This window comes from Palaemon carinicauda, chromosome 15 (genome assembly GCF_036898095.1).
Source record: "Palaemon carinicauda isolate YSFRI2023 chromosome 15, ASM3689809v2, whole genome shotgun sequence".
Taxonomy (NCBI): domain Eukaryota; kingdom Metazoa; phylum Arthropoda; class Malacostraca; order Decapoda; family Palaemonidae; genus Palaemon; species Palaemon carinicauda.
The window spans coordinates 22673986-22701730 of NC_090739.1; the positions used below are offsets into that span (position 1 = coordinate 22673986).

The window sequence follows — 27745 nt, forward strand, 5'->3', positions numbered from 1 at the left end:
CACATAGCGATCTTCACCCCGAATAGCGTTTTCGAATCGAGGGGGAAGAGTGGCAAATTTGGAAGGGGAGCCATTATCAAGGTTACCCTATTTCCCATACTACTATTGAGTATCAAGATGATGGTCATTCCTAATTTTGTAGCGAATTCGCACAGTGGTGTTCCCTGTTGATCTAACCTTTTCGATCGATTTTATGAGGATTATTATGCAATCTCCAGCTTCTTTCGCCTCTGGAAAGTTGAGTATTGATTCTTTACAATGTATATAATTTTAGCTCCAGTTTCACAGTGAAATTAGGGTAATTTATTGTGTTTAGGAGCTAGGCCTGTTACCGGAGGCGCCATATGCGCTGTCGTTCGTTAGGCATGTGTTATTTAGTTAGCAGAACGACTTTCCCGGTTGAAATAGCATCAATAAATTATTAAAGCTATTTAGGCATAATTATACTTGTAAAGATATTTATGGTATGCATAATTTTCCTCTTTCTTTGTCGATTGTATACGTTAGAGTTTCGGTGATTTAGGTAACCGAGATCTCGTCTTGCCTAGGTTACTTAACCTAAGCGATGTAGTATACTTTCAGACATTTCCCCGTTTACCCTTGTGTATCGTTTTATTGATTCTAAGGGAGATTGTATATCTCCTAGAATTATATAAATCGATACTTGTCTCCTATGGAGAGTCATGGGTAATCCCTCTTTCCTTCTGAGTGCCGCCGCAGGCGGCAACCCTTTCTAGTCTTGCCATAGAGTAGTTTACTCCGGCTTGACTAGGCTAGGGTTTTTCTGTCTCCCACCTTGCCGGCGAGTGTCCGGCTTTGGTTTTTGACAGAATCTCAGAGTATTCAGTCTTTTGCCGGCGGCAAGCCGGCGGGGTGAGTAGTCACTCCCCTGCCGGCTTATAGCCGCCGGCATAGGAGGCTAAGCCTCCCTAAACCGCACCTGGGGTGGTGATATGTTGCTGCCACCTTCTCCCTGCGGTTTAGAAGACTAGTGCTATGCTGGCAGACCCTGGGGTGAAGAATAGACATTCTTCTACAGCCTAGGATGGCGCCGGCACTGAAACGATGTTTCTCCTGTGTTGAGAGGGGGTGGCAAACCTGCCGGCCCCTCCTAACACTATTTCAGCAGACCCTAGGTTGAAGAATAGACATTCTTCTGCCGCCTAGGACGGCGCTGATACTGAAACAGAGTTTCTCCCTTGTGTAGTGGGGGCGGCAACATTGCCGCCGCCATTTACACTATATAGGACCCTTTTCCCTGCCCCTCTCTGTCCTTTTAGCTATGGCCATTGTCCCGCAATCTCGCTGCTCGCCGGCGGGTTGTGGTGCCGGCCGGGCTCCTACATAGCAGCTGTTTAGTCACTCACCTTTCCCTTATGGACAAGGATCCGGGAAGGTTGTGCCGGCCATGACGGCTGCTGGTGGGAGACCCTTCTGTCACCAAGGTTCTTCAGTCCTCCCTTGGATTGCCATCCACAAGTCCTGTAATCGGGGCCGCCGGCCGGGCTGGCACCGACAGGTACTTACTCAGTCGGCGGCTTGCTGACTGTACCAGTGCCGCCGGGTACTAGCCAGCCGGCCATATGCCGGCAACAGTACTTGTGGTTGGATGGAAGCCTGAATGATGCATTCTCCCCTTCCATTTGAATCTTTTCTTTGGGGGAAGTCAGTAAGTTATATACTTACATCCTTATTTAGTGTAAACATACACAGTAATAAGGTAGTCCTTCACTTAATGCTTTCTCTCTCTCTATCAGCTAGTATGCCGGCTGGGCTGTGCCGTCAGGGATTAGCTATGCCGGCTGAACTACAGTATATGATTATACAGTAGTCAGTATATTTGCAGTACAGTATATACTGCAGATAGAAAACTATTGTATATATTATACAAGTAGTTATTTTCCAACATATCTTGGATATCCTTGCTCAGGCTTTTGCTGAGACCAATCCTATATTGAAAGAATAGAATTACTTCAACACTGATTAGAAATCAGTTTAAATTTTACCCTACAATATTAAATAATTTAGAAGGGCCAATGGTAGTACACTTTCTATCTTTAAAGGTTAGAACCCTTGTCTTTGAGCTTCCCTGATCAGGAAACTCTATGGTTTTAATATCGGAAGGGAAGGTCACAGCAATTGGCTGGGTGGGATACACAAGTATGTGTCTTTTCTAATTTCTAGTCCAGTCGGCGACATGCCGGGTGGACCGTGCCGCCAGGTGCTAGCCATGCTGGCAGCACACCGGCTGAACTACAGTATATGATTATACAGTAGCCAGTATATTTGCAATATAGTATATACTGCAAACAGAAAACTATAGTATCATTATACAGTAGTTAATTTCTAACATATCTTGTGTACCCTTGTGCAGGCTTTTGCCAAGACCGAACCTATATTGAAAAAATAGAATTCCTTCAATACTCTGATTGGAAATCAGTTAATACTTACCCCACAATATTAAATAATTAGAAGGGTCAGTGGCAGTATACACTTTTTCTATCTATAGGGGTTAGAACCCTTTTCTTTTGAGTTGCCCTGATAAAGGAAACTATTTTTAAATATGTAACCTCCCTGGTAGTTACATATATATAGCTTAATCCCGCCGATTCGTTGCGCGCACAGCAGAAATTCAAAATTCGAGGCAATCTCCGACAGGTGGCCAGGTGATCATACCTGAGCGCCCTCTAACCAGGTACATGGAACCATTCCCATTTTTCCTCAGAAATTCCCTGCCGTCGTTCCAGCAACACGTCGGAAATTCGCTCTACGTTGTGGGTTTGCTTTGTCTACAAATTGGTGAAGTACCCATTGTTGGTTTTTTGTTGATGGCTTGCGCTGATGTTGGATTTTCCCTATTGACTTTTCACTCGGATAAGATAGATTTTGTTGGTTTTTTCGACTTAGACAGTTAGTTTAACTGGGTGTTTTAGTTTTCAAAATGGCTGACTCTGTTATTAGGTGTGTCAAGGGGTGCAAGACTCGGCTTCCAAAGGCTGCTCTTGATCCCCACTCAATATGTAAGAATTGCAGAGCGCATGAATGTTCATTTAATGACAGTTGTAATGAATGTGAAAGTTTATCTGAGAGAGAGTGGAGAGAGTATGATCGCTATGTTAGGCGATTGGAAAAGGACAGACTTAGGAGAGCTAGATCATCAAGTGTTCTGTCTATTAGGTCTTCGGATAGTCAAGTCCTTTCTAACTTCTTTGAAGGATATTATGGCTGCGATCTCTGCCTTGGGAGTGAAAGTGCAATCCCTTACTTCGGATAAGGAAGTGATGTGGGGGGCAGTGCGTGGTTTGCAACACAAGTTCGGGGATAGAGATAGTGCAATGGTGGGTGCGTCCGTTCGTGTCTGTCATGCTCCTAGCCCTAGACCTCTTCCATGCTCCCCAACCCCTGGGAGAAGGAAAGTCGACAGGCTAAAGGAGGTGAGAGATGTTGAACAGCGAATGGACGTCCCCTCGAGCGATCCTGTTGACGCATTCCAGGACGCTCCTCCTCGCTGCAGGAAAGGCGAGATGAGGAAGTGTTCGTCTTCTTCAGAAGACCCAAAACCTAGACGCGGTTGGCGTCAACCTCTTCAATCGAGACCTCTCAAGAGACATAGGTCCCCCGTTAAGTCCCAGCAACCCTCGTGTAGCAATTGGAGCTCTCCGGAAATCTTCCTGTCTGAAGAAGACGACGTGTCTGCGCCTAAACAGATGTGTAGGACGCATAGTTCGTCGGTTCACGCTTCTCCCCCACCCCCGGATTGGGAGATGTCGCAAGGGACTTCACCGCCTCTTCGCCAGAAGACCCCAGCGACGGTTTCCGAAACTGTGGACGCTCCCTAGCAGCGATCTGGACGCATTACAGGAAGCGACAAGGAACGTGACGCTCCCTCGCAGCAGGCTGGACGCATGCAGGACGCACCGCAAGCAGCATTCCTGTCAAGCTTCAACAGTCCATTACGTCCCCGTTTGACGTTTACAAGTCGCAAAGTGAGGAAGCTCGCAAGAAGGAACCTAAGGACGTCAACAGGCCTAGGAAAAGGATAAGATCGGAGCAAGACGCGAACAGCCAGCAAGACGCGGACTCGCGGCAAGCTGCAGCACTCATGGACGCTCCCTCGCAGCGATCTGGACGCGTTGCGGAAGGCGACAAGGAGCGTGATGCCCCCTTGTGGCATGCGGGAAGCAAGCAGGCAAGACGAGGCGTGTTTCTCCCACTCGTTCTACATCGGAGATCGCTAACCCTTTAGAGGAGATCTCAGAGGAGGAAACGCAGGAAACTATTCATGCAGCAGATCTTAAAAGATTACTTGCAGTTTTGGCTGACTTATATCCGGAGGACTTTCAGCAGGCTGTACCTCGGAGCCCGCCCTCGCAGTTTTTGAAGGGTAGACCCCAGAAACCTTCCTCTTTCAAGAAAACAGTGTTAGCCAGATCGATCAAAAGGGCTTTTGACTCTGAACGATTGGATTCTCAAGAAAAAGGAAGAAGGAAGGACAACCTTTTCCTTCCCCCCTACGAGATTGGCTTCTAGATCCAGTGTGTGGTACGAGACTAGGGAGGTTCTCGGGTTGGGAGTTCCTGCCTTCTCCTAGGGAGACTTCTCCAGACTCGTTGACGCCTCGCGTAGATCAGCCATGACTAAGGCTAAGGTGATGTGGTCCACGTCAGAGATGGATCACTTGCTGAAGGGCATCTTCAGAACAATCGAGGTCTTCAGCTTGATGGACTGGACTCTTGAAGCCCTCGCAGATGTCACAGACGAAAAGAACTTGACGCAGATGCACCGTATTGCCTGTCTCAATAAAGCTGTGAGGGACGGGACAGTTGAACTCACCGCACTTTTCACGGCAGGGGTTATTAAGAAGAGATCCATGCTGTGTTCTTTCCTGTCATCAGGATTGACTCTCGCTCAAAGAGCAGAGCTCTTGTATGCTCCTTTAAATAATCATCTCTTCCCTTCAAATGTAGTGAAGGACTAGTTGGCAGCTCTTGCGCAACAAGCGACGCAAGATCTTATTACCAGGACTGCGAAGAAAGTTCTTCCGGCAAACTTTTTAGCCAGGAAGGAGAAGGAAGCTCCTCCCACGCACCAGCCCTTTTGTGGGAGGGCCCTTTCGAGAGGAAGTCAGAGAATGGCTGCTGGAGGACAACCTCGTAAATACACAAAGCAGCAACCAAAAACCAGAAAGTGAGCTCAACAACCTCCAGACACAAGTGGAAGCCAGGTTATCTCACTACTGGCAAGAGTGGAGCTAAAGGGGAGTGGATGACTGGACAGTCAATGTCTTGAAGGAGGGTAACAAGATCCCCTTCCTAAGAAGGCCTCCTCTTTTGCCAGAGCCATTAGAGTTGACAGCTACATACTCGGGGAGCAAGGCAGCAGCTCTTCAAGAGCAGGTCAACCAAATCCTGTCAAAAGCAGCGATAGAAGTTGTAGAGGACCCCTCGTCAGAGGGATTTTACAACAGACTTTTTCTGGTTCCCAAGAACTCGGGGGGTTGGAGACCCGTTCTGGATGTAAGTCCACTAAACAAGTATGTAAGCAAAGTCAAGTTTGCTATGGAGACATCTGCGTCAGTCCTAGCAGGCACCAGACGAGGAGACTGGATGGTGTCGATAGATCTGCAGGACCCGTACTTTCACGTCCCAATTCACCCGAACTACGGAAAATTTCTGAGATTCGTACACCACGCAACTATTTATCAGTTCAAAGCACTTTGTTTTGGACTAAGCACGGCTCCTTACGTTTTTACTCGAGTGGTGTCGAATGTGGCTCGCTGGTTACATCTGAAAGGGGTACGGATATCAATGTACCTGGACGACTGGCTAATCAGAGCCAGATCGCAAGAAAAGTGTCTGGAGGATCTACGAGTAACAATGTCCATGACGCAACAGCTAGGTCTGGTTGTAAATCTGGCCAAATCACAACTGACACCTTCACAAGACATCATCTACCTGGGGATGAGGATTCAGTCAGTGGTTTTCCGGGCTTTTCCAGTCCCAAAACACATTCTGGAATGCTTAAGGAAGGTGAAGCACTTCCTAGGCAGAAGGAACTGCTCGGTGAGGGAATGGATGAGTCTGCTGGGGACCCTCTCCTCGATCGAGCAATTCATATCCCTGGGAAGACTTCATCTACGTTCACCGCAATTCCATCTGTCAAGATGTTGGACAAGAGACCAAGGCCTAGAGACGTGAATTCCGATTCCTCTGGGAATCAGGAATCAGTTGAGTTGGTGGGACGATCCCAGCAAACTCCTAGAAGGCCTCAAACTTCAACAGAAGAACCTCAATCTAGTGTTGTATTCAGATGCATCAGACATGGGGTGGGGTGCAACACTGGGGAAGGGCGAGATCTCGGGTCTGTTGGAAGATTATCAGAAGGAATGGCATATAAACGTCAAGGAACTAGTGGCCATTCATCTAGCACTAATGCACTTCCAGGAGGAAGTCCAGAACAAGTTAGTTCAGGTCAACGCAGACAACACCACAGGGTTGGCTTACATCAGAAAACAGGGAGGCACTCGTTCGGATTCCCTTTACGAGGCAGCAAAAGATCTACTGTGGGCAAAAGCGGGAAATATAACTCTGATAACCCGCTTCATAGAGGGGGAGAAGAATGTCAGAGCGGATCTTCTCAGCAGAGGAAGACAGGTTCTCACGACAAAGTGGACCCTACATCACAAGGTGTGCAGCAGGCTTTGGAATCTGGGGAGAACTGTCAATAGACCTCTTTGTGATGCAGAGAACAAAGAGGTTACCAGTTTATTGCTCTCCAGTCCCAGACCAGGAAGCAGTGGCAGTGGGAAGGACTAGACATGTATGCCTTTCCCCCATTCAAGATCCTAGACAGAGTCTTGAAAAAGTTCAGAGTCGAACAACGCCCGCATGACCCTGATAGCTCCGTTTTGGCCTATGAGACCTTGGATCACAGAAGTAATGGAGTGGCTTATAGACACCCCCAGAGCGTTACCGCGTCGGAACGATCTACTCAGACAGCCACACATAAAGAGATACCATCAAAATCTCCTCGCTCTCAATCTAACTGCCTTTCGACTATCGAAAAGCTGGCAAGAGCAAAGGGCTTTTCGAGGGAAGCTGCAAGAGCTATCGCGAGAGCTAGGAGGACGTCCACAATCAAGGTGTACCAATCTAAGTGGGACGTGCTTAGAGAATGTTGCAGGATTAACAACATTTCCTCTTCCAGTACCTCTCTAACTCAACTGGCAGATTTTCTGGTGCATTTAAAAACACAAGAGAAGCTTGCAGTATCAACCATCAAGGGATACCGCAGCATGCTAGCCTCCGTCTTCCGTCACAGACATATTGACGTGTCAGGAGACAAGGATCTCTCGGACCTCATAAGATCTTTTGAGACCGTTAAGAGGAAGGACAACCCAACCCCCTCTTGGAATTTTGATGTAGTCCTGATGTTTTTAACCTCGAGCAGGTTTGAACCTCTCGACAAGGCTTCATGGAAGGATCTTACTAAGAAGACCCTATTCCTGGTTGCGTTGGCTACAGCCAAGAGAATTGGAAAATTGCAAGCCATTAGCAAAAAGGTGGGCTTCAATGGAGATAATAATGCAGTCTGCTCTCTACAGCTAGGTTTTCTCGCCAAGAACGAGAATCCTTCGCGACCATGGCCCAGATCCTTTACCATTCCAGGGTTATTTCACTTAGTAGGACGGGAAAAGGAGAGAGGCCTATGTCCAGTGAGAGCCCTAAAATTTTATCTGCAGAGGACCAAAAACCTGAGAGGACAGGCAAATAACCTCTGGTGCTCGGTAAAGAAGCCTTCGTTACCCTTGTCAAAGAATGCACCAGCATTCTTTATTAAGGATTTAGTAAGGGAAGCTCACCAGAACTGTGACGAGAAAAGCTTTCCAATCCTTAAGGTCAAACCACATGAAGTAAGAGCTGTGGCGACTTCTATGGCTTATAGACACAATAAGTCTATGAAATCAATTTTGGAGGCGACATTCTGGCAAAGTAAGTCAGTCTTCGCAGATTGTTACCTTAAAGAGGTACAGACCCAATATGAGGATTGTTGTTCCCTGGGTCCGTATGTTGCCTCCGGCGTCGTAGTTGGAGAAGGTACTACTGCCTCTAACCTATAACCTTTTATTATATACCCTTGCCTTTTTCTTGAACTTGATATCATAGGTTGTCTGTGAAGGTTGTTGCAACCTTCCAGTCTGGGATGCAAGTCTAAGTTAGTTTTTATGGTGTGTGTTTTTAGTGTATTTTTGGCTCAGGTGGTCAGATCATTGTCCATGGCTATGCCAGGATAACAATGGTGGTGGTCTAGTTATGTTAAGGTCAAGGACTTTTACAGCCACTTGGGTGGATCGCTGGGTCTCTCAAGGAATGCAGGCAAATGAGGCAGGATAACTATGAAGCCAGCTTCCTTATCAGGTAGGAACCAGATTATTGGTACAGCTAATTTGTAGCGATTAATAATTATACGAATTCCCGACGGGGTTGCGGTTTTCTAAACCACCACCAATGGTGTCAATCAGCTATGTATATCTAACTACCTGGGAAGTTACATATTTAAAAATGGTATTTTTATTTTAAAATAATTTTTTGAATATACATACATAAAAGGTCCCTGCCTCCTCCCCTCTGAAAACAGGGGCATGTAATTTCTGAGGACAAATGGGAATGGTTCCAGGTACTTGGTTAGAGGGCGCACAGGTATGACCACCTGGCCACCTGTCGGCGATCGCCGCGAATTTTGAATGTATGCCGTGCGTGCGACGAATCGGCGGGATTAAGCTATATATATGTAACTACCAGGTAAGTATATTTAAAAATTTATTTTAAAATGAAAATACCATTTTTAATACTGAGGGGAGGTTACAGCAATTGGTTGCGAGGGATACACAAGTATGTGTCTTTTACTATTACTTTTTAGCTTACTATCCTAAGCTATAATAATTAAAATATGACTAATTACATATTGTTTATCAGGTGAGATAAACAATCGTATACTCATTCTGTTTTCCTTTCTTTACAGGAGGAACCCCAGATGAAATGCGATGCAGTCTTCTGCAATCTTAAGAGTAAGTACTGTTACGGTCATAAAGCATGCAGGTCTCATGCCCCCTGCAATATTATTACCGAATCCCTGCAATATTGGGACGCCCAAGTCTGCAATATCTGCCGGACCTTAGTAACCGAATGTTTTGATGATCCCAAGTCAATGGAGTCTAGGGATGCAGCACGTAAGAAACTACGCAAATGGGTAAGAGGGTTCCAGAAGAACTCTCTGGGACCATACCTAGCTAACGATAGGATGCGTACTTTACTGTTCCCGAAAGCGAGTAGTGAAATGGTGGTGCCCCAAACACGACTCGCACCTTCCTGCGTCCAGATTGCCATCGAGACGGAGGGCAGGAAGGCACCTATGGAAGAAAATGACGATGTCGTGTTGGAATTCCTTCCATCTGTGCCGGCCCTGGAGCCGTTAGCCTCGATGTCTCCACCTTCTACCTCTCTATTAGACAAAATGAGCCAGTCACTGGCCCATCTTATGGGTCTAATGGAAAACTTTCGCAAACAAGGCGAAACGAAGGAAGTGAAATTTAAGAGAGAGCTCCGTGAAGCTCCACTCATTGCCTCCCGAGGGTTATTCAAGCTACCCAGAGACCAAGACCTGACATGCTCCAAAACCAATCCCTGGAGGTATGCGGACTTATGCCGATTTTGGACGGCAAACTCTACATCTCAGAGAAGATGGGAGCTGTCCCTTTAGACGAAATCCAGTTTTGGCCAAGCTTTAACGCTTTCCCTGATTGCTTCATTCGACCGAGGCATGAACCAACGTCAGAAAAAGAGACGGAACCGAAGGAAGTCATGGTTCTCGACCACGATAAGGCACAGGCTCTCTTGTCAAGTAGCCTGAGAAAGGCGGGTTACTCGGTGTCGAAAGTGTCTGCCTTGAGTAAGAAACACTACCTTTCTTGCTCCTGCTTCAATAGGAAGGCATTTAAATCGGTTGCCAAGGCAGTGGAGGCAGGCAATCCATGCCCTGCATTTGAGGAGTGCATGCCTCTATCACTAGCCTTGCCCATGCAGGAGAATGAATGGAAGGAAGTCCACTTAACCTTCTCAGTAGGGAAACTGGAGGCGGACATCGCTGGACTACAGTTTAGCGAGAATCTCCCTAATCTTTCTGATTTCCTCTTGTGCAAGGAACAAGAGACGAAGGAGAGACTTGCGGCCTCCTTATCCCTACAAAACTGCATAGAGATATGTGCAGCCCAACGAAGTACCCCAGACATGCTCATGGTCTTGGCCAAGATGCATATGGCCACCTTAGTAAAAGACCTATATGCCTTTACGAAGGCTAGGAGAGCTTGTAGAGAGTTCGTGTTTGCTGCTGCAACAGTGAAACATGAACCCAGGAAGCTGATATTTTCTAACATCTGGGGTAAAGACCTCTTTCCAAGCGAAGTAGTCAAAGAGGTAGTCGAGAAAGCCTCCACGGAGAATAGGAACCTTCTCCAGGAGTGGGGCATCTCTTCAAAGAGGAAGTCTTCCCCGGATGTGGGTCCCCAACCTAAAAGGAAGACGAAGAAGTCTAGACTTTTTCCTCGGTCTGCTCGACAACATCCCACAGTTTCTATGACCGTGGTGCTCCAGGTAGGTGGTTGAGGAGGTAAACCTTCTGATCAATCGAAGAAAAGAGACGCTTCTGGTAGGAGGGAGGCTCCAATAGGATCGTTGGACCTTCGATCCTTGGTCCCAAGGCCTAATCAAGATTGGACAAGGATGGAAACTAGACATGTCTCCACCATCATTTCTTCAACTCTTCCAACACTCCAACCCCGTATTAGAAGAGTATACCCCATAGCTCTGAAGCATACAGGTTATATGGAAAGCAAAGTCCATCAAATTCTTGGGAAGGCTGTTTTGTGTTCCCAAGAAGGACTCAAGAAAACTCACAGTCATTCTGGACTTGTCGCCACTCAAGTTCATAAGAAACAACAAGTTCAGGATGTTAATCCTTCTACACATAAGGACCCTATTGCAAAAAAGGGGCGTTCACAGTCTCGATAGACCTGACAGATGCCTATTGGCATCTTCTAGTCAGTCGCCCCCTCTCCTCCTACCTAGGATTCAAGTTACGGAAGATAAAGTATGTTCTAAGAGCCATACTCTTCAGACTAAACATAGTCCCAAGTATCTTCACGAAATTGGCGGACGCAGTCGTGCAATAACCATGCCTAGAAACTGTTCAGGTAACAAAGTACTTGGATGACTGGCCCGCACCTGAAGCGGCTGGTCTGCAAGCATCCAAAGAAGTAACCCAGTTCCTGAAACATCTGGGATGCAAAATCAACTTCAAGAAGTCTCGACTCTCTCCAGCTCAAAGGTTTCAATGGCTGGAAAACCATTAGAACCTGAGGTCACATTGTCTCTCCCTTCCCTTAGGGAGGAAGAAGGAGATTGCAGGGTCTGTCAAGAGACTAATGTAATCCGACAGTATTTCAAGACGCCAACAGGAAAGAGTACTGAACTCTCTCCAGTTCGCAGTAGTAACAGACCCAGTGCTAAGAGCACAGCTGAAAGATGCGTCAGGAGTCTGGAGAAGATACGCATCAAACGCTCGAAGAGATCTAAAATGACCGATATCGGTCTTCCCTTGATCACTTCTCAACCCATGGTCGAAGGCCAAGAGCCTAATTTGGACCGTTCCCTTGCAACCACCTCGACCATCGAAGATCATCCGCACGGATGCCTCGATGGAAGAACGGGGATTTCACTCCCATCAGAGGAAAGGCCAAGGGACTTGGTCATTTCTGTTCAAGGCCCTTCTCATCTACATTTTGGAAGCCATGGCAGTCCTGTTGACGTTGGGGAAACTCTCTCCACGCAGATCAGCCTTCATACAGCGAAGTGATAGTGAGATGTCTGAACTGACAAGGCTCGAGATCGTCCCATATATTCTAGGTGATATTAGCCATCCCTTACCTAAAGAGATGGAACCTATCAGCAGTTCACTTACGAATGATCCGCAATGTGACAGTGGATTCTCTACTCATGCTCAAGCCAATAAAAGTCAGAATGGTCCACAGACGCAGACCTATTCTCTTCCAGATCGGAACAAGTCCCGGAACTGCAGATCGACATCTTCGTGACGAGCGTCATCAAGAAACTACCTTGATATGTAGCCCCATACGAGGACCCTCTAGAGGAGATGACGGACAGCATGTTCCTAGTTTGGAATGGATGGTCCTGGAAATTCCTGTTCCTTCCATCCAATCTCCTGCTGAAGGTCTTCAACATGCTGAGATCATTCTAAGGAACAGCAGCTCTAGTGGCTCCCAAATAGCCCAAGAGCAATTGGTTCCCTCTAGTGAGGGAACTAATGCTGAGGCTGGCACTTGTACTGAACCCAGCACTATCTTAAAAGGTTCAGAAATTAATTGTCTCTGATTCATCACAGAGAACCCAAAACCTTCATTTCATGTTTTTCTCGCCCTAGCGGTTAAGGAAAGATTTGGGATCTCAGAAGGCAATATAGACTTCCTAGAAGAATACAAGTCTAAGTCAACTAGAAGACAATATAAATCGTCTTGGAAAAAGTGGGTTGCTTTTGTTAAAGCAAAGGGACCAAAAGAAATTTCAATAGACCTCTGTCTGTCCTTCTTTATCCACCTTCATAATCAAGGTCTGGCAGCTAACACGATAACTACGTGTAAGTCAGCCTTAACTAGACTTCTGCTATTTGCCTTTCAAGTGGATCTGACGAATGAAATCTTTAACAAGATCCTGAAGGCATGCGCTAGGCTTAGGCCTGCAGTCATCCGAAGCCCATCTCATGGTCTTTGGACAAGGTCCTACATTATGCTTCATCCGTGAACAATGAAGATTGTTTTCTCAAGGATCTAACCCAGAACTTTATTTTCCTGTTCGCTATAGCCTCGGGGGCTAGAGTTAGTGAAATAGTAGCCCTATCAAGAAATGAGGGCCACATTCAGTTCACAGAAGTGGGAGAACTGAATCTCTTTCCTGATCCAGCCTTTCTCTCCATGAACGAGCTACCCACTAAAAGATGGGGTCCCTGGAGAATCTGCCCTCTGAAGGAAGATGTCTCTCTATGTCCAGTAGAGTGTCTAAAGGTCTATCTTCGTAGAACTTCAGACTTCAGGGGAGGACAGCTCTTCAAAGGAGAAACCTCAGGATCAAACTTATCCCTAAAACAACTGAGGGCGAAGCTCACCTACTTTATTAGCAGAGCGGATCCTGACAGTACACCCGCAGGTCATGATCCGAGGAAAATTGCTTCATCACTGAACTTTTTTCAGTACATGGACTTTGAGCGTCTTTGCTCATATACTGGATGGAAATCATCCAGAGTGTTCTACAAACACTACGCTAAGCAAGTCAATGAACTGAAGCATTATGTGATGGCGGCAGGTTGTGTATTAAAACCTGTCGTCTAGTGCTGCGATGAACAGTTAATTGATTGGGACTATCAATTATGGTGAAAAGGTGTTGACACTTCCAGTGCGATACCTTTCAAGTGAGTGCAACCATGGTGACACTAAGACTGTTCAAAATCTCAGGTATGGAATTATACAGATAACACTTGTGCCTTGTATACGTAGTACACAGTGTTGATAGTATACAGCATTACAGAATTTATATTGGGAAAATTTATCAAAATTTTCAGCTTTAGAGTGGCACTCATCATTTCTTCCCTTTCAGGGAGGGAAAAACATTTTCTGTATATGTTGTACGTGTAATTCCTTTAACATGTTACATTCGTTTCACTCGTTTTCCATTTAGTCATTTATTAAAAATAAATGTCTATTAGAATGTAATTGTGTCCTACCTCGCCCTGCAGTTTGCACATTATATATGCCAGAGTTCTCGTACTTATTTATTTAAGTAAACCTCAAATCATTGTTATTTAAAGGTAATTGAACATTAGGAGAGGAAAAAAATAACCTTTCAAAGAAAATTCTAAATTGGTGGCTGAGAAGGGAACCGATTATGTAGGGGAAAGAAACGCTTACTGTTTAAAAGAATGAAAGACATTTTTATTTTGAACAATTGAGAGAAAAAAAAATAAATATCCTGGTTAGACATGCATAGACTCTTGAGGAATCCTTCCTCTAAATAGTCAATCAACATATATATAAATATAAATAAAGACCAACTTAAGCGTAAATATTTGGGATGAATTCAAATGTAATTTGACAGGTTGCTTCAGTAATGATCAAAGGGACTGTAAAACAATGTTACACATCTGACCTGTCACTACATTCTCACCTTTACATCAGAAAAAAAAATTATGTAATATATGAACTAAAGGCTTATTATCCTCAGTGCTACACTCAAAAGGGATGGCTAAATATCATATACAGTATAGTAACTTCCTAAAAGCCATGCTACAGAAATCTACATAGTGTACCTTGATGAAAGCAACAGGGTGTACATTGTTGTTGCCTGTGTGGTCCAAAGATCTCAACAAGCAACACCACCACTACATTAGATATCCACCATCTACGTGGGCATAAACAGCAATGCGAGAGATTCTGTGTCCTTTACTCCTCCATATGTTGACATTGTTGTGATCAAAGACTATATCTCAGTGTTTGGGTTCAAAGATCCTTTCTTAAAAAAAGAAATCAATGATTCCATCGCTAGAGGCTTTGTTCCCATTCATCTTCCAACTGCCACTGACAAAAAATTTCCTTGAGGAAGACATTTACAGTACTATAATCTTCTCCAATAAAAGATATGTAACAATGTCATCTGCAACACGCCTCTACTCTACTTTTCACTGAAAGGTCCATTTACTGTCTTTGCAGTGTCCTGGGTCAACAAACCCTTCTGTCTTTGGGGACCTCAGGCAAGAAAAATGACACTTTATGGCCAACACCAAAAAACCTGACTAGTGTCCCAATTTCCAAGCATAACAAGCTATTATCTTATTTTGCCTCTACTTGACTAAATCTCTACACAGTGTTTTGTTCTGAATTAGCTTCACTTGTTAGAAATTTTAACATATGATCCCTGCTGATGCAGGGCACCGTCACTGCACCCTAGCATTAATAATGTACAAAATAATTATAATGCGCTAATCCACTGTCAAAAGAACTGGCGAAAACAGGTGCCAATAGTTGAGATGTTCTCTTGGCCACGATTAGACAAAAAAAAAAAGTTTATTACAAATATGAAAAAAAGGCTGACACATACTTCAATAAGGAAATTTCCTTTGTAAAATAAAATAGTATTCCTCTTCATTTCAGTTCTACAATAACTAGACTGAAAATTTCTTTAAAAAAAAAAAACATTCACATGCTGGACACTCATATGGGTTCCATATACAAAAACATGTAATAGATTATACAATGTGGATGGATCTGTATACAGCTTTTAACAGGGCTGCGGGCCAAAGAACAATGAGCATTTGTTGACTTGAAAACTGTTAATGCTCAATTTTTTTTCCAAAACTCAACCAAGGAATTATTTACATCTTCTCTGTAGGCCTCTTTATCCTGAACTTGTTATTCTGCAATTAAAAAAATTTCAATACTATTCTGCAATATGTAACCCAGTGGAGATGAGATTGGTGACATCTTGGTGTCTTGGAATAGATGTGCAGAAGTCAAAGTCAGAGTCAAGTGGTGAATGCAATAATGTTACAGGACTAGAGTTCTTAATATGGACAGTACAATGATGTGCCTTCCGGTGAATGAGAAACCATTTCATTTTCACATGCTGACACTTACTGGATGAATAAACAGATTCTTCACAAGCATAGAATTTCATCACAGCCAGGCTAATTCACACTACTGTTATCTTGTCAATTTCTGTCAATATGAAAATTCAAATGCCTGCATAATGCTTCACGTTTCTCTCAAAAACAATTGTATTTTTATTTTATTTGCTTTATATACTGAACAACACAGACATTCCACAGAAGCTAACTCTCTAAGTTTTGCACATTTATAAACTACACTCCTGTATGCAAAGTATGTTTCTCTTGTTTGTGGTTACTTGTGTTTTATAAAGGGCAGCTTGAATCGTTACAAGAGTACAGTCAGCAGGTAAACACTTTCAATCAGAAAGGATATTACCCTACTATAGGGCTATTTTCTACCACTATCAAGTGAGGATTTCCTGTCAGGATCATTAACTCAACTATGCCCTTTTTTTATCTGACAATGTTGTTAACCCAAGCCAATGGCACCACATCAGACATGTAGGTGTGGATACCCCCAGTAAAGGGATTTTGACGAAGGAAAAATCTATTTCTGGGGAGAGACCTGTGGCGCCCGGTGAAAAGTCCTTCTTGTATATCTTTTCTGATAAAACCTTCCAATTATACCAGAGAAAGATAAAAGCATGGAATGCTGAGGTTACAACCCTCGCGCGAGCACCTTTTGGGTGTCGTGTATAAAGCAAAGGCGCGTGAAATCCACTATTCACAGGTTGTCTTCCATTTAGTTAATTCCTTCGTCAAAGGGATGGGCCGATACAGAGGCCCTAGACACACCCCCATCGCCGCACCACCCACGCCACGACGCGAGCGCCATCTGAACAACATCCTTCTGTATTGGCCATGATGGCTTGGAAAGGAAAGGGTGGGATCGTGTAAAATAAGGGGAAGGGTTTCACCGGGCGCCACAGGTCTCTCCCCAGAAATAGATTTTTCCTTCGTCAAAATCCCTTTTCTGGGTCGAACCTGTGGCGCCCGGTGAAAATGTACCAGAGAATGCCTTCCAAGCCCAACAATAACTACTAATTTAATAAGGGGAGAGAAACAACACCATGTAAAGAAAATCATATATAATTAAGGTAAGTAGGCATAAAATATAAACTAGCCACAGGGCATAGTGAGAGTAAGGATAAACAAACATGATAACCAGGAAACCTCTGAGTATCAGAGGAAAACATGCAACAAAACTGACATGGCTAAGAATATCCCAACCTTATAACAACGGAAAACAATAATAGTTACAATCATATTAACCTAATATGTAATACACTTAGGGCTAACGAACCACCAAGGAAGCGGCGTCGTGGTGCGAGTGGCGGGTAGGAGGGAGAAGAGAAGAGATGGATGAAAGGAAGAACAAAAGATCAATGGGGAGAGATAAGGCTCCCAGCTGCAACCGTTGGGTATTTAAGAGCCTGTAAGTTCTTTAGATAGTGGCGTTTGAAGACCATAGGAGATTTCCAACCCGTGTACTTCTTAAGGTTATCAAAGTCCATATTCTGGAAATAGTTGATGGAGGTAGCTATCGATCGGATATCATGAGCATGGGGAAATGATCCCGGATTGGCTTGTTTAATGAAGTATAGGATCTGTTGCCTAATGCCACGTATGGAAATGGTACCTCCTTGTTCTCTGATAAACAAGGGGCCAGACGATCGGGTAGCAGTCCTGGCTAAAAAGGCCCTGAGAGTGGTGACCGGACATAGAGAAGTATCTTGGAGAAGAGGAATAATCTTCCAAGGGGACCACCTATTTTGGGGGTCCTCGTTCTTAGCTAGGAACGCCCTGTCTGGTGAAAGAAGTACCTCACCTGAAGGGAGGAAATCCATGTTCTCTGAGTTTCGTGAGAGAGCTGCTAGTTCTGAGATTCTGGAACCCGAGGCCAAAGCTGTTAGAAATAAAGTCTTCCTAAGAAGAGTGATATAAGAGCAGGATTCGTTGTCCGTGTCGGAGGCCAGTTTGAGGACATCATTTAGAGACCAAGAGACCTTTTGAGGACGAACCGAAGGTCGAAGCCTAGCACATGCTTTTGGAATAGATGAGAAATAAGACTCCGCCAGGTTAATGTTAAACCCAACCAGGAAGACTTTCCTCAGAGCTGACTTAATGGTGGTTATAGTGCTAGCTGCTAGGCCTTTGTCAAAAATGGACCTAAAGAAGGAGATGGCTAAATTAGGAGTCATAACCGAATGGTCTGAAGTCCTTAAGAAATCCGCTAGTTTCTTAACCGCCGAATCATATTGGCGAATCGTTGAGTCCCTTTTGTCTGATTCTATAAAGAGGACATTATCTGGGTCGATGTTTGCGTCCCTACGTGCCGCAAACTTCATGAAATCCACAAAGTTAGGGTTTTGGCTATCCTTGAGGAATCTGACACAGTCCGAGTTTGGACCACCTGGGTCAGTTTGGGGAATGGGATCCGGAAGGGACGGAGTTTCAACTCGAGGAGGAGAGGAAACCAACTGCTCTTTGGCCAGTGAGGTGCCACTAAAGCTACTGCCCCGTTGAAGGAGCGGAGTTTGTGCAAGACTTTCAGTAGAAGATTCACTGGAGGGAATAAGAAGATCTTCTGCCAATGGTTCCAATCCAGGGTTAATGCGTCCATGGCATAAGCCTGAGGGTCCAGGTTCGGTGTCACATAACATGGGAGTTTGTGATTGAGTCGGGTCGCGAATAGATCTACCTGGAGACCTGGAACCAGCCTGAGTATCCACCGGAAGGAGTGCATGTCCAGGGACCACTCCGATTCCAGTGGGCTCGTCCTGGATAATGCATCTGCTATCACATTCTGGACTCCTGCTAGGTGAGTTGCTGACAGGAACCAGTCTTTGTCGGCTGCCAAGGTGAAGATAGTGACCAGGACCTGATTCAGGTTGGGTGATTTGGACCCCCCCTGTTGAGGCAGTGGACTACGGCCGTACTGTCTGAGACTACTCTGATGTGGGTCGACCTCGGAGGGGAGATTCTCTTCAGGGTCAAGAACACCGCCATGGCTTCGAGAACATTGATATGGAACTGTCTCATGGCGGGTGACCAAGAGCCCTGAAACATCTGATGTTGGGAGTAACCCCCCCAACCACTCAGAGACGCGTCGGTATGAATTGTCACTTGTGGAGAGGGGAACTGTAGAGGAACCGACTTGGAGAGGTTCCTCCGATCGGACCATGGTTGTAGTCTCATTTTCAAGACAGAGGGGATCTTCGAGGTCTTGTCTCTTAAAGGTATTGTCGCCCTCTTTCTCCAAACTCGATTGATGTCTTTGAGTTTGGCTTTTAATAGGAGATCGGTCAGTGAGGCAAACTGGAGTAGGCCGAGGACTCGTTCTAAAGCTCTTCTGGACACCTGTTTGTGTTTGAGAAAGTTCCTGACCTTGGAAGCTATCTCCCTCACCTTCTTGTGAGGAAGGGAGAGCTTGTGCTTTGAGAGGTCCCAACGGATGCCTAACCATTCGAAGAGGCTTGATGGTTGTAGGCGGGACTTCCGGAGGTTGACTTGGAAGCCCAGTTTGGCGAGAAAATGGAGTACCTTCGACGTAGCTCTGTTGCATTCCTGGTGCGACTGGGCCCAAATGAGCCAATCGTCCAGATAGGCGACGATTTGTATCCCTTGGTGTCTGAGTTGCTCGAGCACCGTCTCCCCCAGTTTCGTGAATACCCTGGGGGCAATGCTGAGACCGAAGGGCATGACTTTGAATGCGAAGGCTCTCTTGCCGAGACGGAAGCCTAGGTAAGGAGAGAAGTTTCGAGCTACTGGGACATGATAATAGGCGTCGGTAAGATCGATAGAGGTGGTGACGGCCCCACGGGGAAGTAAGGTCCGTACCTGAGAGATAGTCAGCATACGGAACTTGTCGCAAAGGATGTAAGAGTTGAGCTTCGACAAGTCCAGAACTACCCTCAACGCCGACGAGTCTTTCTTCGGGACTGTAAACAGGCGGCCTTGGAATTTCAGGGATCGAACCCGCTTGATTGCTCTCTTCTTGAGTAACTCCGCAGTGTACTCTTCCAGGATGGGAGTGGGTCTCTGGAAGAAGGTCACCGGTGGAGGAGGGGATCCCTGTGACCATTTCCAACCCAAGCCCCTTGATATTATGCTGTGAGCCCATGGACTGAAGGTCCAATGATCCCGGAAGTGATAAAGTCTCCCTCCTACCGGCATCACATCATTGGGAGGGAGTGAATTTAGGGCCCCTCCCTCCACGGGAACCCCTTGCTCTAGGCCCGCCGCGTTGGCGGAACTGTCCTCTACCTCTGGAACTCCCTCTTTGGTATCCACGAAAGGAACCAGAGGATTCGTAGGCAGGGTTGTATGCAGGTGAGGGCATCCAAGAGGGGTTGGGCTGTGTACCAGGGGGAGCAGCGAGGTAGACTACCTGCTGAGGAGGCGCCTGTTGTCGAGAAGTCGAGGCCGCGGAAGGCTGTGGTGACGAGGTACCCCGGGCCGCCTTGTAAGGACTAAACCTCTGCTTCTTCTTGAAGAACGTGTGTCTGGGGTTCGAACCTCTTTTTGGCTGAGAGACCCCACCTTACCTGCAAATTCTGGTTTGCCCTCGCTGCGTCCTGAAGAACCTTATCCACCTCGGTCTGAGGGAAGAGGGTCTTACCCCAGCAGGAGGAAGCTATCAGTCTGTTCGGCTCATGCCTGATGGTGGCCTCCGACAGAACGAACTTCCTGCAACTAACCCGAGCTGACCAGAAGTCATGGAGATCTATTTGGTAGGATAGCAGCTGGTTCTTTGTGGCGACTCTGAACAGTGTTTCCTCTGGGTAAAGAGATGCTAGGGACTCCATAGAGGTGATGGATTGGAGGGACCTAGCAAGTCTAGTACGGGTCTCGAACTCAGTTTTGAGAAGACTCTCTATTAATCTTGGAAGCTTCTCAGAGAAAAGAGTAGAGGCACAGTCCGGGTCTAGTTTCCCCACCGTGAAGGTAGAGGCCGCAGCATCCCAGGCTGCCGAGGAACCCGGAATAAGCAAAGAGGTGGGGTCCGTCTCCTTGAGAGCAGGCATGGAAGAGCCTTCTTTGATGGCCTGTATAGTCAGCTCTGTGACTTTGTCTATGAGCGGCAAAGAGATGGAGGCCGCTGTCGTAAAAATAGTGTAGGAACCTTTGTGAGGGGTGAGCTTGGAGTTAATACACCCCCACTCTGATAGTGTTCTGGCCCAGATAGCCTGGGCCTGCTCTTTTGGAAATATGACCGTTTCCTTCGGTACCTTGTCCATACGGACCAATGCATGTTCCTTTAACCGTACAAAACCATTGAACGGGAATGCTAGGCCCGGGGGATAGAACTCCAGGTCCTCTAGAGGGCGGGTGCCCATGCCCTCCAGAGTTAGGGAGCCATCTACGAATGGAGCATGCAAAGCAAACCGCCAAGGATTGTTTTTATCGAAGGGCGGCAGCTTCGATGCGTCTGGGGCAGAAGGGGGAGGAAACTGAGTTCCAGCGCGGATCAGAGTAGCCATCATATCCTTAATCTCTGTTATTGCACCAGAGTGATGTTGAACTTGATCCCTGACCAATCCTTTGATCAGTTGGATGGGGAGGAGATCAGCCCAGGGTACCTGAAAGTCACCCGTTGGTTTTTTCTTGGATTTGGTAGACTTAGACTTCTTAGGAGTAGTGGTTTTACGAGGAGCAATATGAATATCAGGAGCTGTCGAGGGTCCGGGGACCGGTGACGTTGATACTGGCAAAGCTGAAGTCTTATAAGTTCGAAGTGGCTTCACCTTGGGTCGTACGGAGGCAGAGGGATCCCGAGGAGAAGCCTTAGAGTTATCAAAACCTAGAAAGGAAGAGGTAGGAGAGGGAGTAGGAGAGAAAAGGGTTTCCACCAACTCGGCACCACTTACCTGCTCGTCCCTGGGTTCTACGTCTATATCCAGACCCGCCATGTCCATCGGTACGAGGGGTTCGTCCTCCACGGAAATGGTAGCCCTGACTTCTTCAATTAAAGGGGCAGCAAGGTCAGGGGAGACTGCAGCAGTAGTCGAGCCTGGGAAGAGACGGGAGGCCATATCCCCATCGAGGAGATAGGGTGCGCCAGACGGGGCATTCCTGCCAAAGCCCGACACCCACGGACGAAGAGTAGCCCTTGCTGACCGAAGAGAGACATCATCGGCCTGTAAGATTTGCAGTGATTAGTGATGGAGGAGGGGGTTTGCCCTCCCAAATATACTGTGTATATCATATTCATGTCTATATTAGTGTCTGTCAACGAGAAATAAGGAACAAAGGGAAAACCCACTTACATCATCATTCAGCAGAACTGACGACAACTCGTAACAGAACGAGCACAAATCCGGGAACCACACTGGGTATTGGGCCTGTCCCGGTTCCTGGATAAAGGGAATGGAGCAGTGAGCATGAGACCGGCAGAGGTCATGCCCAACGGGGTCGCTGAACGAGGCAGAGCATCCTTCAGCAGTACAACGGGCCTTCTGTAAAAGAAAGGAGACATGAGTCTGGTGTTGCTTGAAACTCTGATAAGGGATAAAAAACCTATTATTTTAGAGTTCCGGCACTCACTGAATTACCTAAGCACCCATATTGCATTGACCAAACAACTGAATATAAACTTTAAGTTGATACCGCCCCATACCATTGTTGGCACTTTAATATTCAATTGTCTGTATATTTGTAATGCACCCAATGTCTGTTAATGACATAAGGATAATTAGCTTAAAGCAATCTGCCGACCTCCAAGGGTCGGGGAAGCAGTGACATGCCCTTAAAATAAATATAAACACCAGCCTTAGCTAAAGGCAAGGCAAATATAAGTGTGAAGTGTATGGGCGACCTCCGGTGAAGCCGGAGCTCCGGTGAGGCCGGAGCGTAATGAAATGTCCTGAGTAAAGGAGCCTTAGCTAATTAGCCAAGGCAACTATAAGAGTGAAGTGTTTGGGCGACCTCCGGTGACGCCGGAGGATAATGAGATGCCCTGAATAATTCAATTGTGGCTAATAATTCAATTGTGAAAGATAAAAGCTAAGCCGCAGCTAAAGACTAAAGCTTAGATTATAGTAAAGCGTATTTACGATCTCCGGTGAGGCCGGAGGGAGAAGAAAGGTCCTGAATAATTATTGTGAATAACAAACACAGTTGTAATAACAAAGGTTATTGTGGATATGGCCGTGGCCTGAGACCGAAGTAAGGGCCACCGGAGGGTCGTATCTAAACAATATGAAGCCCGTCCCATGTAGTAAACAATATAAATATAACAATAGAACGAAAGTTATTGAGAATCCCTCATGGAGGAGTATAACTCAAGGCGGAGTGGAAAACGTTCATAACTACTCCCGAGCCGTAACGGGGAGAGGACGAAACACGGACCAAAATAACGCTAACAATTGAAAAGTCACGAAAAATAAATAACTCGTAAGTTATCATCCACCCAGAGGGGGAGAGGTGAGGGAGGGAGAACCCGCTGAACGCAGACCGAGAGCACAACAAAACAATTCAACACTTTGTATTCCAAAAAGAAGGATGTTGTTCAGATGGCGCTCGCGTCGTGGCGTGGGTGGTGCGGCGATGGGGGTGTGTCTAGGGCCTCTGTATCGGCCCATCCCTTTGACGAAGGAATTAACTAAATGGAAGACAACCTGTGAATAGTGGATTTCACGCGCCTTTGCTTTATACACGACACCCAAAAGGTGCTCGCGCGAGGGTTGTAACCTCAGCATTCCATGCTTTTATCTTTCTCTGGTATAATTGGAAGGTTTTATCAGAAAAGATATACAAGAAGGACTTTTCACCGGGCGCCACAGGTTCGACCCAGAAAATATCATTAGATATCTACAGGAAACAAAGATCTCAGTATTGAGGTGACAGCTCTTCCTGATATTACAGTTTTTCTAGTTTTATATATATGTATATATATACTGTATATATATATACTATATGTATATATATACATATATATATATAAATTTATATATATATATATATATATATATATATATATATATATATTATTATTATTATTATTATTAAATGCTAAGCTACAACCCTAGTTGGAAAAGCAGGATGCTATAAGCCCAGGGGCCCCAACAGGGAAAATAGCCCAGTGAGGAAAGGAAATAAGGAAAAATAGAACATTTTAGGAATAGTAACAATATTAAAATAAATATTTCCCATTTAAACTATAAAAACTTTAACAAAACAAGAGGAAGAGAAACTAGATAGAAAAGTGTGCCCAAGTGTACCCTCAAGCAAGAGAACTCTAACCCAAGGCAGTGTAAGACCATGGTACAGAGGCTATGGCACTACCCAAGAATAGAGAACAATGGTTTGATTTTGGAGTGTCCTTCTCCTAGAAGAGCTGCTTACCATAGCTAAAGAGTCTCTTCTACCCTTACCAAGAGGAAAGTAGCCACTGAACAATTACAGTTCAGTAGTTAACCCCTTGGGTGAAGAAGAATTGTCTAGTAATCACAGTGTTGTCAGGTCTATGAGGACAGAGGAGAATCTGTAAAGGATAGGCCAGACTATTCGGTGTCTGTGTAGGCAAAGGGAGAGAACCGTAACCAGAGAGAAGGGTCCTATGTAGTACTGTCTGGCCAGTCAAAGGACCCCAAAACTCTCTAGCGGTAGTATCTCAACGGGCGGCTGGTGCCTAGGCCAACCTACTACCTATATATATATATATATATATATATATATATATATATATATATATATATATATATATATATAATATAAAAGAAAATTCAGTAGTTTACTTCTCTGAGTCATACTAAGAAGTAAATATCATGATTGTCCAGGATTTTGTTGATAGAGTGCTCATGCGTTTGAATAAGTATAATATATTGTTCAGGATTTGTATGAAAGATTAATGAAGTGAAATTATTATACTGTATTTAGGAGAAACAAGGATATGCCTAAGAAATTACAGCAAAAATTGTAATTTTGAGGGAAGCATGCAGTTGTCTTTGGAGAGTATTTCCTTGTGTAGATTGATTATACCATTGGACTTGTGAGAATATTTATTCTGTAAATTTGATATCAAACAAAAAGTTTTTTTTTTTTTTTCAGGTAATATTACACCAGTACATTATGACGAACAACAAAATTTTTTCTGTCAGCTAATTGGGAGTAAGAGGTGCATATTATTTGCCCCTGAACACTATGAGCGCCTGTATCCTCATCCAGTATATCATCCACATGATAGGCAGTCACAGGTATGAAGCTTGGTGAGTTTTGCAAATGATAGAATGTGTATTATACTTGGTGATAACATCACTGTAACAATTTTTTTGAATGATTTGTATTCATATATTGCATAGACCACTAATTCCACTCATGCTTATGTATTTTTTTTAATACTGTACCGTAATTTTAAAGTAGTTTAATGGGATCACTGAATCACAATTGAAGACTCAGATGGGACAAAAAGGAGAAAGAACTGAAACTGCCAGGTTACCACATTAGACACAGAATATGTAGACATTCCTAAGGGATACAGTTAATCTAAAGCATAGTGCTTGGAAATTAAATAGCTTACCTGCCTGCAGCAAGTGAAAGTATTTCCAGAGATTTGCAGAGATTCAGCCTGGCTGAAGCAGTGCTTGATACTGAAATACTTTACTTGTCCAGACAAAGTAAAGATATAGTCTTGATGTCAGACTATTTGAGAAGAAAAGGGATGCCTCTTGGTGGTCTAAGGATACCAGGAAGTTTTGTTTCCTTATGGACTACCACAATGACTGTAATGTCTCCATCCTGAAGGGGTCAGGTGTGTATACCTGTGGTAGAATGAGATTGAAGATAAAATATTAACCCCCTTTACATTTACAACTAGGAAAAGACCTCACTTCACTATACTGTACAAGACCCTGAACCTCTTGGGTTTAACACTGTATAACCCATAGGTTGAAAATGAAATGCTATGGATATGACTCGGTTATATGAATGAAGGTAGTACAGTATATAGCACCAGACCTTCCTCCCATTGAACATAACCAAAATCAGGATATTTTTATCATTTTTATAAGTTATCTTGCAAGCTTAGTTTGAAAAAACAGAATGCTACAACCCCAAGGCCCCAATAAAGAAAGTATCATAGTTAGTAAAAGAAATTGAGAAGTAAATGATGAACTGCGAAGGAGAAATCTAGAAAAAATTATACAAATTAAGATTGATAATTTTTGAATAAATCAAAAGTAGACTATGGAATGAAAATGTATTATTTATTTATTTGTGTCTTCATTGTTTAAAAGGCTAGAAGAATTTATGAATACTGTACTGTATATAGTTTTTAATACCTTTATTACCTATCTATTTTTTGTTTTTCCTTTGAAAATTAAATTCCTTTTTTTTTTGCTAACTTCTTGGTAATTAAGGTTTCTCATATGCCAACTACACTAATTATTTTGTGGGTTGAGTAAAAATTATTTCATGAGTAGTTGTTTATTTAAATTTGATTATTTTGAAGAAACTTCATAGAATTCATGAGCTACAGATTCTTTAATAAAGAAAAGTATTTTTTTGGTTCATGCTGTTAGTAAAACCTCCTGTTCCAACTGGAAAGAGGCACTGGTAAATACAGTGGTTGTGTTGAATTATCTTACCAGCTATCATCACTTAGTGTATTGAGCTTGTATGATATGTTACTTAATGACTTATTTGTCAACAAGTCTCTAGTTGCCACTAATAGAAAATAATTTTAGAACTAACTTTAAATTACTTCCATACAGGTTGACTTTGACATGCCAGATTTGGAAAAATTCCCTGGGCTTGATCAGCTGCAAGGTTGGGAGACTGTCATAGGACCTGGGGAAGTGTTGTACATACCTATGTATTGGTGGCATCATATAGAAAGTTTGCCAAATCTTGGCCACACTGTTTCTGTCAATTTTTGGTACAAGGTAAGTCATTTGTTTGCAGATCTTAATTTATATAGCATGTATATATCTTATGGTATAGTTTGCTTACATTATGGTAAATCTTAGAGATTATAATGAGTGGGTTCAAGATCTGAGAGATATTCATTTCAAAGTGTTTGATGCATAAAATATAAAGTTGACAAGATTTGCTTACATTAGTGAGGTTTTTCACTACAGGAAAGGTGTATAACTAAATTTCACCATGTAATTGTGTCATTAATTATTTGGTATCCAATTTTTTTTTTATTTTAACAGAAAATTCTCTTAGCATAAATTTTTATGTTGCTTATACTTATGCATAGTGGAATATATGCATACTCAACTCTTGTTTTCCGAGATTACTTAGTTTAAGAAAGCTGTCGCAGATGTCAAAATTGCTGATATAAAACTAATATTTCCTAAAGAATATATGGTAAGTCCATTTAATGGAGACCTCAAGTCCCCAACTCTTTTCATATTTCAACTAAATGAACTGTAATTTACCTGAAATAGATAACTGTATTAACTGCATTATTATATTTAATAACCCTGAGTTTAACCCCTTTGGTACTAGGCAACGGTTCTCGCTCAGTAGCTGTATACGGGATTTTTCTCGCATATATTTTACTATAACCTGTATTTTCATGTTTATTTTGCATATTTGCATGTTTATTGTATTACTACTGACAATAAGATAAATTGTTTATAATTTTACAATTGTTCCTATACTGACAAACCTTCCATTATTTATTTGGATTCTCTTTCGGCGAAGCTGGAAGGTAGCCATTAGACTTGAAGTGCGAGGTGGCAATCCTGCATAACCGCTTGAGTGGGTAGGCAGGGGGGGGCTGGCGGGTACCCAGCTACCTCTATATACACTCACAGCTGTGAGGTACGTCACTTTTTCTTTTGGCTCGGTAAATATCGGGTGTGTCCCCTCTCTCTCTAGACTGTCATTGGACTTTTCGATATTCATTTTCTTTTCAGATGTGCATATTTTTTCTTCAGTCGCCTTCATGCGAACCTGTCCAGGGCCCGAGTGCACCTTGTGCGGGACCTTCCTGTCATCGTTGGAGACCAACGCCCACTCTGTGTCCTTCATGCAAGGAAGGACCCTTCTCCAGAGCCATCAACATCTC

The 27745-nt window shown here is 44.2% G+C and overlaps 2 protein-coding genes across 2 annotated transcripts in view; one reads left to right on the top strand and one right to left on the bottom strand.

The window, feature by feature from the left end:
• LOC137654514 (hypoxia-inducible factor 1-alpha inhibitor-like) overlaps window positions 1-27745 on the top strand; it is a 127174-nt gene that overhangs the window by 64908 nt on the left and 34521 nt on the right. The window contains exons 4-5 of the mRNA XM_068388210.1: window positions 24778-24923; window positions 26439-26609. Of these exons, the coding sequence (XP_068244311.1) occupies window positions 24778-24923; window positions 26439-26609 (317 nt within the window). The remainder of the gene's footprint in view (window positions 1-24777; window positions 24924-26438; window positions 26610-27745) is intronic.
• Window positions 15516-22309, bottom strand: LOC137654791 (uncharacterized). Its single transcript, XM_068388746.1, has 3 exons — window positions 21996-22309; window positions 20473-21866; window positions 15516-15534 (listed from the first exon to the last, which is right to left on the bottom strand). The coding sequence occupies exons 2-3, from the start codon at window positions 21759-21761 to the stop codon at window positions 15516-15518; spliced, it is 1308 nt and encodes a 435-aa protein (XP_068244847.1). The 5' UTR covers window positions 21762-21866; window positions 21996-22309.